Raw genomic sequence first — 15,879 nt, forward strand, 5'->3', positions numbered from 1 at the left:
CCTTGCAGAAAAGCTGAAGTTCAGTGAGCTTATGTTATTTGAGAAAAGAGCTTTGAAGTGTCTATTTCTAATCCTCCACTCTGAATGACAAAGAAGTTATTTGCAATTGTGAATCTTTAAAATGCAGATCTGAACTGATGTCTCTGTTTTCGTAACTCATTAACACAAACCCTGCAATTCAGCTTTTACTGAACATCTTTTTTCCATTCCAAAGTGAAGCACTAGTGCTGTCTCTTAAGATGATTATGCTCTTGGTGAGCCAGTGTTTCCACACGCACATTCTGAGACCCAACAGAAATTACATTTTCAAAGACATCAGAAATAACATTTTCTTTATCTGCTATTACAAAGTGACAGCCACAGCCCAGGATCTCTTATTGTTCATGTATTTTACAAGTCTGAAAATGGATGGCAATAGGATTCGCAGCTGGCAGAATGTCTCCAAAGAAGAGTTTTTCTATCAAATTTTACACAAAAGCAGAAACGAGGCTCTGGGCCCCGGATCCCACATGATCCAGAGGATGCTGTTTCCAGCTTCAGCAAGTTTTCATTCAGAAGCAACTGCCTCCATGTTCAACAATGCCCCATGGATCACACAAGATCCTGTTAGCCTGTATAAATGAGAGGCCTGGTTTAGAATTACAGCAAGAATATAATAAAACACTGCACTATCACCATTTCCCATCTCAAAGGGGTGCACATGTAGGGGTCAAAATGATCCTACATGGAAAGGACTGCATATTGTTAACTGTAGTTAACTGCATATTCCCAAAAATGAATGTATTTTTTATTGTACTATTAACGTTGTAGTAAAATCTGTACTAGAAAACTCATCTGTGCATCTTCCCCTTGGCATCTCTGAACTTGGAAAGATGCAAATTGCTGGTTCAAGAAAAGCTCAAAAAAGAAGATGAACCTGCAGTTGCTATTTCGGCTCCAGTGAAGTCAGAGGGGTCTTTTTCACTTCTGCTTTGGTACCTGACACTGCCTGCAATGGCCCAGAGGATGAAGGAGCCACGCAGAAAGGCCAATCCTACAACTTGCACCTGCTCAAAATGGCAAAACCAGAGGTGGAGGCGTCGATGTTGGTCCCCAGCCATGAGACACATGGCACAGCTTTGGCACACGGAGCCTCGCGTGGGAGCCCTGCTGCAAAGAGTGACCCCTTAAAGATGCTCTGGGAGCTCCACCCTAAGCAGTGACCCCCTAAAGCCACTGTGGGAGCCCCACTGTGATCTCCTAAAGCTACTGTGGGAACCCCACCGTAAGAAATGACCCTCTAAAGCTGCTGTGGGAACGCCACTGTAAGGAATGATGGCCCTAAAGCTGCCGTAGGAGCTGCACCATGACCTTCTAAAGGTGCTGCAGGAGCCCCACCCCAAAAAGTGACCCCTCTCACAAAAAGTGAGACCCCCGGACACCTGCGGGAGGAGCAGCAGCCCAGCACCTTCACCCCAACACCCGCATCCATCACCCCGCAGGTCCTGCTGCTCCCTCCGTCCTGCCCAGGCAACCCAAAGTGCACACACCCCTTTTGGCTTGGTGGAACCGCATTATGGAGCTGGGTACAGCTTCCCCGCTCCCTTCCCTGCGCACAGTCCGTCCGTCCGTCCGTCCATCCATCCATCCATCCATCCATCCATCCATCCATCCATCCATCCATCCATCCATCCATCCATCCATCCATCCATCCATCCATCCATCCATCCATCCATCCATCCGCCCATCCCACGCGCACCCTCGGGCGGGGAGCGGCGCGGGGCGGCGGCGGGCGGTCCCCGCGGGGCGGGCGGGCTCTGTCGCGACTCTCGGCGACACTCACCTCCTGAAGTCAAAGGGCATGGTGGTGGCGGTGGTGGTGGCGGGCGGGCTGCGGGCGCCGCCGCCCCCGGCCCCGGCTGTGGCCTCGCTGCCGGCGGCTGCAGGGCCAGGAAGTGACGGCCCCGGCCCCGGCCCCGGCGCCGCGCAGCCCCAGCCCATTGGGCGGCCGGGCCGGCCGGGGCTTCCGCCGCCGGGTTACGGAGCGGCGGCACCGCGCTCGGGGAGCCGGGATCCGGGGTGAGGGATGCGGGATCCGGGGTGAGGGATGCGGGATCCGGGGTGAGGGATGCGGGATGCCGCAGTTTGCAGGGTCCGCTCGCCGTGGCCCGCTCAGCCCCCGCGGCTCTCAGGGCGCTGGCAGCGCGGTATCACGGAATTCTTTCGGTTGGAAAACAGCTCCGGGATCATCGGGTCCCAGCTGTGCTCCATCCCCACCGTGTCCCCAGCCCACAGCACCGAGTGCCACCTCCAGCCCTTCCTGGGACACTCCAGGGATGGGGATCCAAACCTCCCTGGGCAGTTCCAGGGCCTGAGCACCCTTTCCATGGGGAAATTCCTGCTGCTGTCCAACCTGAGCCTGCCCTGGCCCAGCCTGAGGCCGTTCCCTCTCCTCCTGTCCCTGTTCCCTGGAGCAGAGCCCGACCCCCCCGGCTGTCCCCTCCTGTCAGGAGCTGTGCAGAGCCACAAGGGCCCCCCTGAGCCTCCTTTTCTCCAGGCTCAGCCCCTTCCCAGCTCCCTCAGCTGCTCCTGGTGCTCCAGGCCGGAGTGTGGAGGTGTTTCAGGCTTTGTCCAGCATCTTCTGCACTCTCAGCATCACGCTAATACCGCGTGTGTCAGGGGCTGCCTCACTGGCCCCGGTGACAGACAGGGGAAGGTCTCACACCTCCAAGTGCCCTCAAAGGAAGGAAGAGCAGCCACCCATCCATCCCTGGGCACCTTTTCAGTTTAGCTTAGATATTAGGAAGAATTTGTTCCCTGTGAGGGTGGGCAGGCCCTGGCACAGGGTGTCCAGAGCAGCTGTGGCTGCCCCTGGATCCCTGGCAGTGCCCCAGGCCAGGTTGGACAGGGCTTGGAGCAGCCCGGGACAGTGGAAGGTGTCCTTGCCATGGCAGTGGTGGCACTGGATGAGCTTTAATCTCCCTTCCAACCCAAACCATTCCATGATTCTATGATAAGCTCCTTTAAGGGCCAGCACAGCCCTTTCACCTGCTTTTGAAAATCTTTTTCTTTTTTTTTTTTTTTTTGTGCAATTTTACTGGAGACAAGGGATTAAAGTTAGAAAAAGCTCCCCGTTCGTTAGATGAGGCATTTCCCCAGTCTTCCCGTTTTGCCTGCATGCCTTTTTCTGGCTGCATCCCTGGCAGGTCCAGTGCAGTGCACGAGGCTAATCCTGTCCTGCTCCATGCACCATCCCTGCTCCTTGCCGTAATTCTGTCACCAGCTAGCAGTATCCCTCAGGGATGCTTTGTAGTGTGACTGCTGCTGTGTTCACAATCGCTGTCACTCACAAGCAGTGCAGGTTAGACTGCACTGCAGGAACAAAATACAACTATTCTTGCCTTTATGTCTAAAAGCAGGGCAAGAGAAAGAGTGAGATGACAGCAATCTGAGTATGCAATATACTGCTTTTCTAATTGATTCTGTACCTTTCTTCCTCCTCCTCCTGCTGTCATCATTTCTTTACTTAGAGATTCACATCTTTCCATTTTTTCCCCTTCGCACAGAAACTAGGCCCATACCTGGTTAGAACAAAAAGAAATTCAGATTGAAACAAGCAGGGCAAAACTACTGAAGAGTCAGAGCTGTTAATCGATACCATTTTCATTCAAAGAAAGAGATAATAATTCATGCTGGGAATATGAGAAACTGAACTGGAGGAATCCCAAGTATGAGATAACACAGCATTATTCCCCAGAAGCCCCCAGGGAATAGATAAAAATAATTGGTTTTTTGGGTTTTTTTTGATGTCAGACACCTAAATTATCCGACTGCATTGTGCGAGCACATTCAGCAGATTGCTAACAGATCAGCCACAAAATCCTGCTGCACTTCACACTGTGCTCCAAAACTGAGCAGCCCAGTAAAATTAATGAGACAATTCTCATCTCTCATGAGGTCAAGCCATTGCACAGGCATAGCCAGGGGGGGAGGATCGTTGTGGAAAAAAACCAAAACAAACAGTGCCTGACGAGGTGGTTACACAACCGAGTGCTCCTGGCAAGGCCCCCACATCATTAGCTGTTATTAACTGTCCTGTGCAGAGGCATCAGCTCTCAGGAGCCAAGAGAGTGCTGAAGGGTTTACTAAAACTCCTCACTTGTACAGCAGATAAATCTGGAGGTGGCCTTGAAGAGTTCTTCTCCTGCAAGCTCGAGTCTCAAGAACACAGCGCAGCAAGAGCTCGCGTTGTGGGGATTTTATTATTTTTTTTTTCCCACTAAAAGGTCAAACTGGGGAAAGCAATGGGCTCAGAGCAGCTTTGCAGCTCGCTCACATCCTTGCCAAGGGAAGAAGAAGTTAATGCCCTGAGATAAGACCCTCGTCACAATATTGTTTAATTGCATAAGGCTTCCATCGAGCTGGAGATAAGAACAGGAATTTGTCCCCAGTCCAACTGGGTGGGGCAGCTGAGCTCATGGTGTGTGTCAGAATGGGAACCAAAAGCAAGGGGTTCATTTGAGGTGCTTGTCCCACCATTAGAACTGGAATGAGCGAACTGATACTGACAACTGATGGAAAAGTTAACTTTCTTTCTCATGGGAGCAATAAGTCAGCCTTCTTCTGACAACAGCAGCCTTAAAATTATCATTTCTCTCCAAATTGCATTGGGAGTGTTCATCGAGCCAAACTGCTACTCTGAAACCAGTACACCAATATTTTCAGACCTCTTCAACAACCAAGAAACCAAAGCAGGAGGTTGAATTGACTCACCTAAGACTACAGAGTAAGATCAGCTTCAGTTCTAAATTAGCAAACAAATCCCTTCGGTCCCAATTCATGTTCATAATTCTTCTTGCAAAAAAAGAGCATTTTTCTCATTCCAGATCACTTTGTTACAGATAAATCAGATCATGGATGAGTCTATCTGAATTCCTGACTAATGTCTCACAACAACAAAACTGGTACCTCCTTCCTATGAAAAAAATAGTGGCCAAAAAGTGCTTTATTTGAGCAATCTTCTTGGTTATTTATTTAATAAATTTGTTTTTGCAGGTAAAATGATTCATGTCCAGGTGTCTGGGATATTCTTCATCTCCAGTTGATATGCTATTTTAAAGTTTTGAGTTAACATTAATAAAGTCAATTTACAGAGTTTATATTAATCCTTGATAATTCAGCCTTGAGGAGACTGAGGGGAGGTCTCCTGGAGCTTCCTCCCAAGGGACAGCTCCAATCTCTGGGACAGGGACAGGACCCAGGGAGGGGCTGGGGCTGAGCCAGGGGAGGATCAGGTTGGATTTTGGGAAAGGTTCTTCCCCCAGAGGGTGCTGGGCACTGCCCAGGCTCCCCGGGGATGGGCACGGCCCCGAGGCTGCCGGAGCTCCAGGGATGCCAGGGTGGGATTTTTGGGGAGTCTGTGCAGGGACAGGAGCTGGACTTGGATCATCCCTTCCAACTCAGCATATTCAATGATTCTCTGGATTTCACTTATCTCAATTTTGTACTCTCAAAGTTTTCCCTTTCCCAGAAAAGTGCAGCCTCAATCCTTACCTGTCCTGCACGGTTTGGGCTGATCTCACATCCTGTAACACTCACATATACGATTCCCTTTTTTTTGTTCTGTTTGTGATTCCTTACACAGGGCTGAGTTCTGTTTCAGCCTCTGGCTCCTGCCACAGCTCTTGCGTTGGGAGCTTAGTGTGGGTGCTGTGACTGGGTCATGAGCAGCACTGTTTGCCAAAGGTAAAGCCAGATGAGTTACACACACTCATCCTTCGGGTCAGCTGGGCTTCGTTCATCAATGGGGAATGTGCCGTGACTCTGAGGAAGGTGCAGTGCTTATTCACTTACTCCCCTTCTGCTACACAGGTGTGTAAAAACACAACCAAAAGCTGCCCCGTGGCTTTTGTTTGGCACGTTGTGAGGCAGGGCCCACCCCAGGCCATTGCCCCGGGTGATTTTATTCGGTTTGCAGCGCTGCTGTGGCGGGGTGGGCTGGGAATCGGAGTGAGCGCATTGCTCCGCAGGGCGGGTGCCCCCGAGTATGTGTTGTGTTCTGCAGGGTGTGGCCTGGAGCCCTGAGCACAACTGCCCTTCAGGAAAAGGAAAAAACACTGCGGAGAATGAAGAGAAAAAATGGTATAAAGCGTTTTCAAAATATAAATAACGGCGTTTGAGGAAATCTCGCCGAAGGAACAGGATGCGCGTGGAGGTGAAGAATTCAAATTCAAGTGCTGTGCTAAGTATAATCAGTAATGAAAGTTCAGCCCTTCCTCTTAGGATTTGGATAAGCTACGTGTTGGCAGTACTTCCCAAATTCCAGGGAACAAAAAGCAAGCTTTAAATGTTGTCTTAAAGTCTTGTTGCAGTGTGGTTTGTTTATCATTACCACATGTAATGCTGTCCAGCTATTTTTGCGAGATTGGACTTAAAATACACAATAGAATAAATGAATATCTACTGAATTTACTGTGTAAGTTCCTTCTTTATTGAATAGCTACACTCTTTCCTTAAGAAGACAAACAACCACCTCTCTTCTTCCTGTTCAATAGGCAGAAGAAATAATCTGATTATTTTTCAGTCACAGGGACGGGTACAGCTGATGTTTATGAGTGTGGAGAAGGGGATCTGTGCAGCCACATGGCCTCTCCCTTATCCTGTGACAGTGGGCAAATGCTCAGGGGAATCTGCCACTCTTAAAGCCCCTAGAAAATTTACCCTGCTTTTAATACAAACTGCCTGTTTTCAAGCCTGTTTCCTGGCACGTTTTGGGTGCCAGGAATTTACTATGGGAAAGTCACAGCTAGCAGAACATTTTTTTTTCGTATTTTTGTGTTTTATTTCTTTTTCCACTGTGGAAATGAATGCCACAAGGAAGTTGCAGCCCCTGTCCCAGGCTTACCTCATGCTTTATACAGCACCCCTGTGGTGGTGAGTGCTCAGTGTGGTTCAGGAGACTGCAAACACCTGACCAGAGGTCATGGCCAAAGGGAGATGCAAGTTAACAGTTAACCAGGGTGAAATCCTGGAGAGAGGACTTTGAACACTAAGAGGGCCGGATCTCAAGGAGATTTGGGATTAGCAGCAGAGGAGAGTTGAGGATTACACCTGATTCTAAATGCTCTGTAGTGAGTTAAATGCCTTAAATTCCCTTTACACTGGAGAGGAATAGTTCAGGACCAGGACTTGAAGGACTCGAGTGCCCTTAGCCTGTACACTGATGGTTGAGATTCCTACATCAGCCAGTGGGAAATACTCAGGAGAAGGGGACCTCTGAATACCTCACTGTGAAACTCATACAGGGCCACAAATTGTTTGCTTCTGGGCTCAGACAACACATTTGGCATCCACATCTAAATTAGTGTTGTCAGTGAAAATATGCCTGGGAGATGAGCCACCCCTCTGCTTTAAATACTCACCGAGTGCTGGAGAGCCCTTCCCTGGAAGACAGGTGTGGACCTTTGACACAGAGTGTGTGAGAAACTTGAGGGCATCAGGGGAAGGGAGAAAAATGTGCTCTGCCCAGCCCCTGAAGGCTGAGCCACTGTGTAACCACAAGTGCAGAATTTCTGGAGTTGAATTAGGGCTTTTACCTTGGAAACAGTGACTGTGCTTGGATACTGGAGGAGGGGTCCCTGACTCACTGATTTTCAGTACCTGCAAGCACTCCTGAGACTTCCTTTCTGGTGCCTACATCATGCCTGGGAAATTGGGTCTTGGAGGGCTTCCTGACAAAAGCCCCAGCTGATTTCTGGACAAGGAGGCAAGGAGCAGCTGAGGGAATTGAGCCCACCCAGAGCAGTGGGGCACGACAAGGCGCCAGACCTTGCGGCGCCTCGGGGAGCGTTCCCCAGGAGCTGTGGGCACTTAGAGCATCTGACATAGCTGAGCAGGGCAGGCAGAGCTTTCCTGGGCTGCTCTCACGAGCACAGGCGCCAGCAGTCTGCAGAAGTTGCACTCTGGTGCCTGAGTGCTGTGTTGGATGCCTCCCAGCGCCGCTGCACGGGCGGGCTTGCAGTGGGCACTGAGGCTCAGCAGGGATGGGGATGCTGTGCCTCAATGACCTCCCTGAATGGGTGGCTTCTTCCCAGGTGGGAGCTGTGCAAGCCAGCTCAGGCACCCAGGTGCAAGGTCAGGTCTCTGTCGGGCTCTGCTGTGGCCAGCAAGACATGGAAATGAGCTTTTTACAGCAGAACGAGCATGGGAGGATTCAGCAGCGCTAGGCCATCACAAAGGCCCTCAGGTAGCACAGAAGTGAACCCAAACAACAGCTTGACAAGGAGGAATTTCTCAAGCAAGGCTCTGGAAGTTTCCTTGGAAGACTTGCCAGCTCCTGCTGTGGGCAGCCAGTCCTGCTACTGCAGCTTAGTGGGTTCTCTCCCATCCTCTGACCCTCTGGAGCCAGCCCTGTGCGTGAGATGTTGAACTGCACTTCCCTGCCTTGCTTTTGGCATGTCCTCTGTGCTGCCTTATCAGCGTTCTCAGCGATTTCCTCCAGATATTGTCTAGCTGAGTAAGCCCAATGGGACATTACAGACAAGAAATACATACCTTTTTTTTTTTTTTTTTTTCATCTTTTTCATAGTAAGGATATGGATTTTTAATTGCGGCCTCTGCTGCAAATGAGACCTGTGTTCTCCTTGTTCTCACTCGGTCTCTTGGCACTGCTGTGATGGTCAGTGGATTGGAGAGGTTTTGTCAGTGCTAAAGAATCTGTTGCAGAAATCAGGGTGTGGCCAAAGAAAAATATTTTATAAAGATGTTTTATTAACCCTCTAATGAATTAAGGCAGAAATCATTCTCTCTGGCCTTGTTTGGTCTGCAGGGACAACTTCCACTGTCCCAGGTTGCTCCAAGCCCCATCCAATCTGGCCTTGGACATTTCCAGGGATCCAGGGGCAGCCACAGCTTCTATGGGCACCCTGTGCCAGGGCCTCAGCACCCTGATAGGGAAGAATTTCTTCCCAATATCCCATCTAGACGTGCTTTCTTTCAGTTTGAGGCCATTCCCCCTTGTCCTGTCACTACAGTATCTATCCTCAGATTTGGAGTGGGGTTAGTTTTGGTGGTCAGTTCCAGATGCCTTGTGACCCAATCCAACCTTGGTGCCAGCTCCAGCAATCACCACTTGGCCAAACAGAGACTCCAAACTGTCTCAAAGTGTTGGCTTGAGATGGGGTGAGGAGAGTGCTGTAAGACACAGAGCATGCAAGGGAGTGTGGAAAGATAGGAATAAATGGAGAGAGAAACTGCTGGAGAAGGGAATTCCCAGCAGAAGGGAACTGGGAACAAACAGACCACACATGTAGGCAGGCCTGTGCAGGAACTTGGAGGTGAGGATAAATCCAGCTTAAGACAGAAGATAAGAGGAGATGTGCTTGGGGGAGCTGAAGGGTCAGAAATGAAGTGAAAGGTTCCTTTCAAATGATGGCGTGCAAAATCAGAAATCACTACACCAAACAAACACTACAACAAACAAACCCTTCCAGAAAACTCCTCCAGCCTTCAGAAGAGCACAGGCCCAGCAGTCTCCAGACTTCTCCCCCACCAAAGAACACTCCTCTCACCCTGTCTCTGCTGAGGCCACTTCATGGCTTCTTGCTCAAGCTTCTCACAGGAGAAAGAACAAAATCCTGTCCTCCTCACACTGCGATGATAAGCCAGCAGTGGAGTTAGCCAGGATTTATTTTAATTGGACTTTTTTGCTTTTTTCCTGGCACTTTAAAGTTTATGAACGGAAAGGATCAGTCTGACTCAGAGACTGGGCTACTTCCAAACATTCATCTTAGCTGCCATATGCTAATGCACCTTGGCTCTGGTGCATCCTATGGTGTAAATACGTCTGTACCTTTCATTTCTGGTGTCAGAGGCCACTAAGAGGAACATGTCAGGCTTTTGGGCAGATTGTGATTGCCTGGCATGCAATCTGCAGGCACTGGATGAGGTTCTGGGAGGAAGAAGGTCTAGAAAACATCCCTAACGTGTTCTCTTGAAGTTCCCGTTTTAGCATTCTGCAATCTTGGTTGCCAAAGTTATGATGCCCAGGGAAATTCTTTGGCCTTTGCTAACTCTGAAATCTGTACAAAGATTCTGGTTATTCCAGTTCTGAGCTGTAGGCAATAAACCTTGGAATATTGGGTATAATATTTAGCCCCCTCTGTTTTGGTTGGCTTCGTTGTATGGGTATAACAAACACGTAAAAATGACTGTCCTGCTCATCATGACTTTTCCAGCACTGAAACATTAGTCTCTCATCCTTTGTGTTTCACTTTCTTCCATTCTTCATCCCAAATGTTTCCATTCTACTGGTTTCAAATTTCTTTCACTGTTTGTGGGCGTACACTGAGAGTGTTTGGAGTTTCCCTGCCCCTTCCTCATCTTCTTACTCACTCACTCTCTTCCCTGAAATCATCGTGGGAACAACCCTATTAAAAAAAAAAAAAAAAAAAGAAAAGAAAACTTTCCAATTCTCCTTATTTCAATGGAATTTCCCTGATGTCCTTTTTCCATATCAGTGGATGTTTTTTTGCTGGTGACAATGGTGTGAACAGCATCAGGAAGAAGAAAACTTCATTACAGAGGCAGCCACTGAGGCTAACATTAGCCTAATGAAACCGATTTTCCTGGATTCCCTCTCAAGCCTATGTGCAGGAAAAGGTCTCCTCCAGAGGTAAGTCAGAACCCTGGAGGACACAGGCTGTCCACAGAGATTAACTCCTTGAGCCTAAAACTCCAAATCTTAAAGAGATTGAAACCCACTCTTGTTCAGGGGAGTCACAGCAGTCAGATACCCAATCCCAATGTTGTGGACTTGTTCCTGACATGGAGAAGGACGTTCTCAGTTGAGTAACCACTGGTTTATGGTGCAGGACAACATCCCTCAGCCCTCTTCCAATCTTCTAAGCAGTCCTCTAGCCTTGGCTGATGGATGGGAAATGATGTAAACCATGATGTTAATTCACACAAGACCTTTCTCCAGGAGGACAGAGATTTGACGGACACTTGGTGGACACCAAGCTACAGCCAGCAGAGCCTTGCAGAGGAGATGTAGGAGATGAAGTAGGAGAAGCTCAGCTTTCCCACGCTGCAGGGAAATTTCCCAGGCACATTTTACATTTTGCTATTTCCCCACTTGCAGGCTCTGCGAGAGCCTGGACGTTGGGGACACGGGAGTGACGGAGGACGCAGCCATCAGGAGCCTCGTCACAGTGACAAGGCAGACATGAGTCATGGCTGGAGCTGCTTTGTGTAAATGAGGAACCTCTGGTGTTCCCCTGCTGCCCGTGGGGCCACGTAAAGTTCACGTAAGTGACATTGTGTTCCCATGTCCCCGCTGAGGCGGGGCAGGGAAATGGGGTAAGGTGGCTGTGGTTGCCCCAGAGAGGGCAATAATTGGTCAAAACTGGTGGGAAGCTGAAAGTGACCCCCTGGAAGGGAAAGTTCCTTCCCAGCAGCAGTGCCTGGAGAAAATTTGCTGTTGCCTTTTGCTGCTAATTACAAAAGTGATTGAGCCACTGATGGTAAATGCTGGGGGGGAGCCAGAGAAGGGGGAAGTAAAGAATTCTCGCTGTGAAATCAGTCAGTTTTAGTAAGATTTATGGGTCGTCTGTGACACAGCTGAGAAACTTATTTGGGAATAAATAAAGAAAGGTCCTGCTGCTGAGTGGCACGATGCTGCAGTCCCTGTCCTGGTGGCCTTGTGTGGGCAGCACATCCTAGGCAGGAGCACTGAGGGGGAGGAGTGGAAGCGTGAAAAAGCAGCACAGTGGAATCGTGTCCATCCAAAACCACAGAAAATATTATTTCAGGTGGAGGACCAAACTGTCTGACTCACCCCCACAAAAATCACACTGAAGTTTACTGGAGACAGTGGAATTAATCTAGTGTGGAATGAATCTGAGGGAGAATGCCAGCCTCCAAAAGGCTGGCCCCTGTGGCTGTGTGGTTCTGAGGTGCTGTGATTCATGTGGACGCAGCACTGCTGCAGATGACTGCAGGCAGCCAAGAGGTGTGAAAAAGCTGACAAGCCTGAAAGGATTTCTCTTGCATTGGTTAAGTTGTTTCAAATCAGAAAGAAGATTTAATTGACTCCAGTGGGAGTTTTGCTTGAGTAAGGACTTAGGACCTGAAGTGGGAGATGAAAAATGAAATGTACCTTGGTACATTGCTCACAGAAGTGACTCCCTTCATTTACTCTAAAAGACATGCAAGAAACTTTCTTTAAATCATTTCAGAACCCATATCACCTTTTTTTTGGCCAGTATTCAACACATTTCCTCTTACATAGGATTGTTTATCTGTAGATGTTATCTGTCACACTCTACAAAAGTTTTCTCATCCCTTACAGTCATCCAAATTTGATAATGCTCAGTACATTTAATTTAATTACCCTTTTTTTTCCCTTAATTGATTCAGACACCTATTTTAACCGCACCCCTGTTAGCAGTGCAGCCACAGCACCCATGTGTGCTTTGACTTCCAGAGAGGTCTGCAGTGAACTTCCCAGGCAGGTGATGGATTGATGCAACTCTCATTTCTCACTGAATTTAAAGGTCAGTCTTATAATGCTGAGAGGTCCTCCATGAGCTAAGTCCTTCGTGTGATTTTGCTCCTTTCATTACCTGTTCCCCACTCTGTCCCACAGTGTAATGACTGATAATTGAGCTCTTTTCAGTGGTGTGGCTCCTGCTCCATTGAAGGCAGGAGTTTTTTCTCAGCAGAAAGCTGACTCATAAGGATGCTGCCTTCTATCCTTAGGAGAAGTGAGTCACTAATGGATTTTTCATTATACATTCAAGTAGCATGGGCTGAAATTTTGTTCTACCAGTCTCGTCTTAGGTAGTGTTTGGAAGCCTTTTAGATTTGGTATTTTAGTTATGTCTCAGTGAGGCTCTTGAGATACAAAAGATGCTGTACAAGGAGCTGGTTTGTATTATATGCTGTGAGTATTCCCATTAACCTCAGCAGTGCCACAGTTTCACTCTGTGTGCTGTGTCCTTCCTTAGCTGAAATCCCATAAAAACCCTTTTACACCTGCATCAGCAAGTTCAGCATCTGTTTTCAACAGACATAAAGAGCTGAGAGTTGATTTTCAAAGCTGTACAAAAGCTGAGAAAGCTGAGGCATAATTGAAATAATATGAATCCCATTGCCTCAATTGCATTAATAGAAATAGTCCATTTGTTCAGGCAGTAATAATTTGGTTTTCCTTCAGACAAGCAGTGAAAATTCACCACTTCACAATGGCCCACGACAGAAAGTTAAATATTATTGTTTCTATTTTATAAATAAGGGAATTAAATTTAGGGGAGATGAAGTTGTGATAGGGAGGCAATGGGATTATTGTGGATGGAACCCAGGAGTCCTTCATGTTTTTTTTTCCCAAATGGAACAATATTTTACATCAAAGATTTTGCTGTGATTTACAGTCACTGCTGTTTAACTTTGAGCAATGTCCATGCGAAGGAGATCTGGGAGAATCTGTGGAGAGTTGCAGCTCACCAGCTTTTGCCTGTCCACGTTGCATTCTGTCAAACTCCCTTTGCAGAGGGTTTTAAGGGGGAAGTCTGAATCTCTCTGCTGCTGACTGCAGCTGTTATTTAAAGCTGTGTGATGAGGATGCAAAAGGGATGCTGTTGGGTGGTTGCTTTGTTCTTCGTTGCACAGAAGTGGCTGTGCTGCAATGACAAGTTTGCAAATCATAGGTAGTTCCGTTCTCACACCACCCAATAACCTCACAATCTCTCTGTCAACTTCCTGAGGGCCTTGGGAAGCTATAATCTGCGATAAAAATGGGAGTTGGAATGGTACGTGTATATCAAAGCTGAAAAGTTGGGGCTGGCTGACCTTTTCATTTTGAGCGAATGCACTCATTTCCTTTGCGTTGCTTCGCAGTTTCCTCCCGAAGCTTGGCATAATAGGAAATCCTCCAGGATTGTTCTCCTTAATCAGTGGCTCCATTGTGCCGGCTTCTGTTCCCTTCAGGAGCAGTTTTCCTCGTGGAGCATCACTCTCTGAGCTCTCAGGCATCAGTGCCCCACAAACTCAGAGGAATTTCAGCTGCCCTGGCTGAGAGCACACAGGGGCAGCAGGTGCTAAATTCAGTGAGCTGTCAGAGTAAAGAAACAGCCCTCTGATTTTCACTTCAGGAAAAAAAAAAAACAAACAAAACCTCACTGGATTTTACAGTGACATTTCCCAGTGCTTGTGATTAGGCTTAGATGAATAATGAAAATGAGTGGTGCGTAAATTTAGATTTCACTTCATTTCCATACGTGGGGGGATGTCATTTGTTGTCATGTCACTGCTAATGTTTGCATAGTCATCTGGCAATTATAAAGCAGGCCTATGAATCTTTAGGACAAATAACTTCTCCAGAAATATATTCTGGAATGCCTAGTAATTATGACTAGCACATCATTTTTCCTTTTCTTTTTTATTCCTCTTTGTCATCCAGTCAAGAAGTTCCACGCTGTGGCTGTACAGCCCAAACTACAGATGGAGCAGCATTTGTACACACATATCTTTCTCAAAATCAGGCAAGTATTTAGAAATAAAAGACATACTGGCAATCACCTTAAATTTATCACCTAAAATGTATTTGGAAAATAAAAGTAAGGCTGAAGTTGCCAAAAAAGATTATTTGTGTTGGTAACCTCGGCTTTGTAAAGCACAACATAAATGAAAACAGTGGCAGGTCAGTTCTCAGAAGAGCTGAAGCTTCACCAAGTCTTATCTTCTGTTTCCTGTTGCAGCACGGAGCTGTTGACATCATGTTCCTGCACATGCAATATGCAAAAAGGGTTCATCATTCCGTTTTGGCACAAACACAACTTCTGCTCGTTGCTACTGATTTTCTGCTGTCCTGCTTTCCTCCACTGGAGCTGGTGTCTGAGGGGAGCCAGGTGTTTCACAGCACTCCCAGTTTTTTGCTCTCTTATGGCTTTCAAGTGCAGCTTGCAGTAAAAACCCAGCAACGTTCAGGGGGCTTTGGGCAGTGTGTGACCCATCCCTTAGGCACAAACTCCATGGGAAGGACTTGTGTGGCAGCATGGCTGACAAACACAGCCTAAACCCCAGGACAGCCCTTCATGCATTTCCACTGGAGTCAAATCTCCAGGGAAATGAGGTTAGGGATGGTGATGATGATGATAATGGCAAATAGTGCACACTCCCCTCGGATCTTGGCTGCCTATCAGGACAGACTTCCTGATGAGGAGATGCATCTGTCTGTCTCCAGTCCCTTCAAGGTATCTGCAAGGCACCATTTTTTGCAATTACAAAGGACTGCAGATGAGAACATGCCCCATAAGAAGCAATCCATCAGCATTTGTCCCAGACTTCTGTCTCTCATTTCCATAATCGTTCTCATCTCAACTCCTTGGACATTAGCAAGCCAAATCTCAGAACAGCTCTGTCAAGTGCTGACACTGGTGGCAGTGGCAGCCCAGGAGCCTCCAGGTTTCTCCTTTTCTGCTCCTGCTGTGCTTTGTTTGCATGGGGATGAGCCAAGGGGGGCACAGGGAAGAGATGGGGGTCAGTGAGTGGATCTGTTTGCTTCCAGTGGGGACTGGAGCTCTGCCAGAGCACTTTGCCAAGGGCTTCTTCATGAAGTTTGCAGAAATCACCTGCCCCAGCCATGCAGCACTGGGGAGGGGGCTCTGTGCCAAGTGCTGAACGGGATGGGAGCACATCCACGGTGACGTTGGTGCCTTTCCTGTTGCTGGCAGTGCCACGTAGAAAAGAGGAAGGGCAGCCCCGTGGGGAGCACTGCACTGGTTGCAAAAGTCTGGGCGCACCCCAGAACACTTTCCTTCCAGTCCCTCAGCTTCCACTGGCTCTGTTCTTCCCAGGAAAATGGGACCCACTGTGCTCCCCTTCCTCCCATGTGCTGTACAG

General features: G+C 48.1%; 1 protein-coding gene across 2 annotated transcripts in view; it reads right to left on the reverse strand.

Moving 5' to 3' along the window:
- ERGIC1 (endoplasmic reticulum-golgi intermediate compartment 1) overlaps positions 1–1,935 on the reverse strand; it is a 58,998-nt gene extending 57,063 nt beyond the window's left edge. For both annotated transcript variants that reach the window (XR_008433569.1, XM_053956298.1), the window contains exon 1: positions 1,823–1,935. Coding sequence is in view for 1 of the 2 variants with exons in the window: in XM_053956298.1 (XP_053812273.1) it covers positions 1,823–1,842 (20 nt within the window). In the remaining variant the exon portion in view is untranslated. The remainder of the gene's footprint in view (positions 1–1,822) is intronic.
- Positions 1,936–15,879: the final 13,944 nt, after the last annotated feature.

Source organism: Vidua chalybeata, chromosome 15, assembly GCF_026979565.1.
Source record: "Vidua chalybeata isolate OUT-0048 chromosome 15, bVidCha1 merged haplotype, whole genome shotgun sequence".
NCBI lineage: Eukaryota > Metazoa > Chordata > Aves > Passeriformes > Viduidae > Vidua > Vidua chalybeata.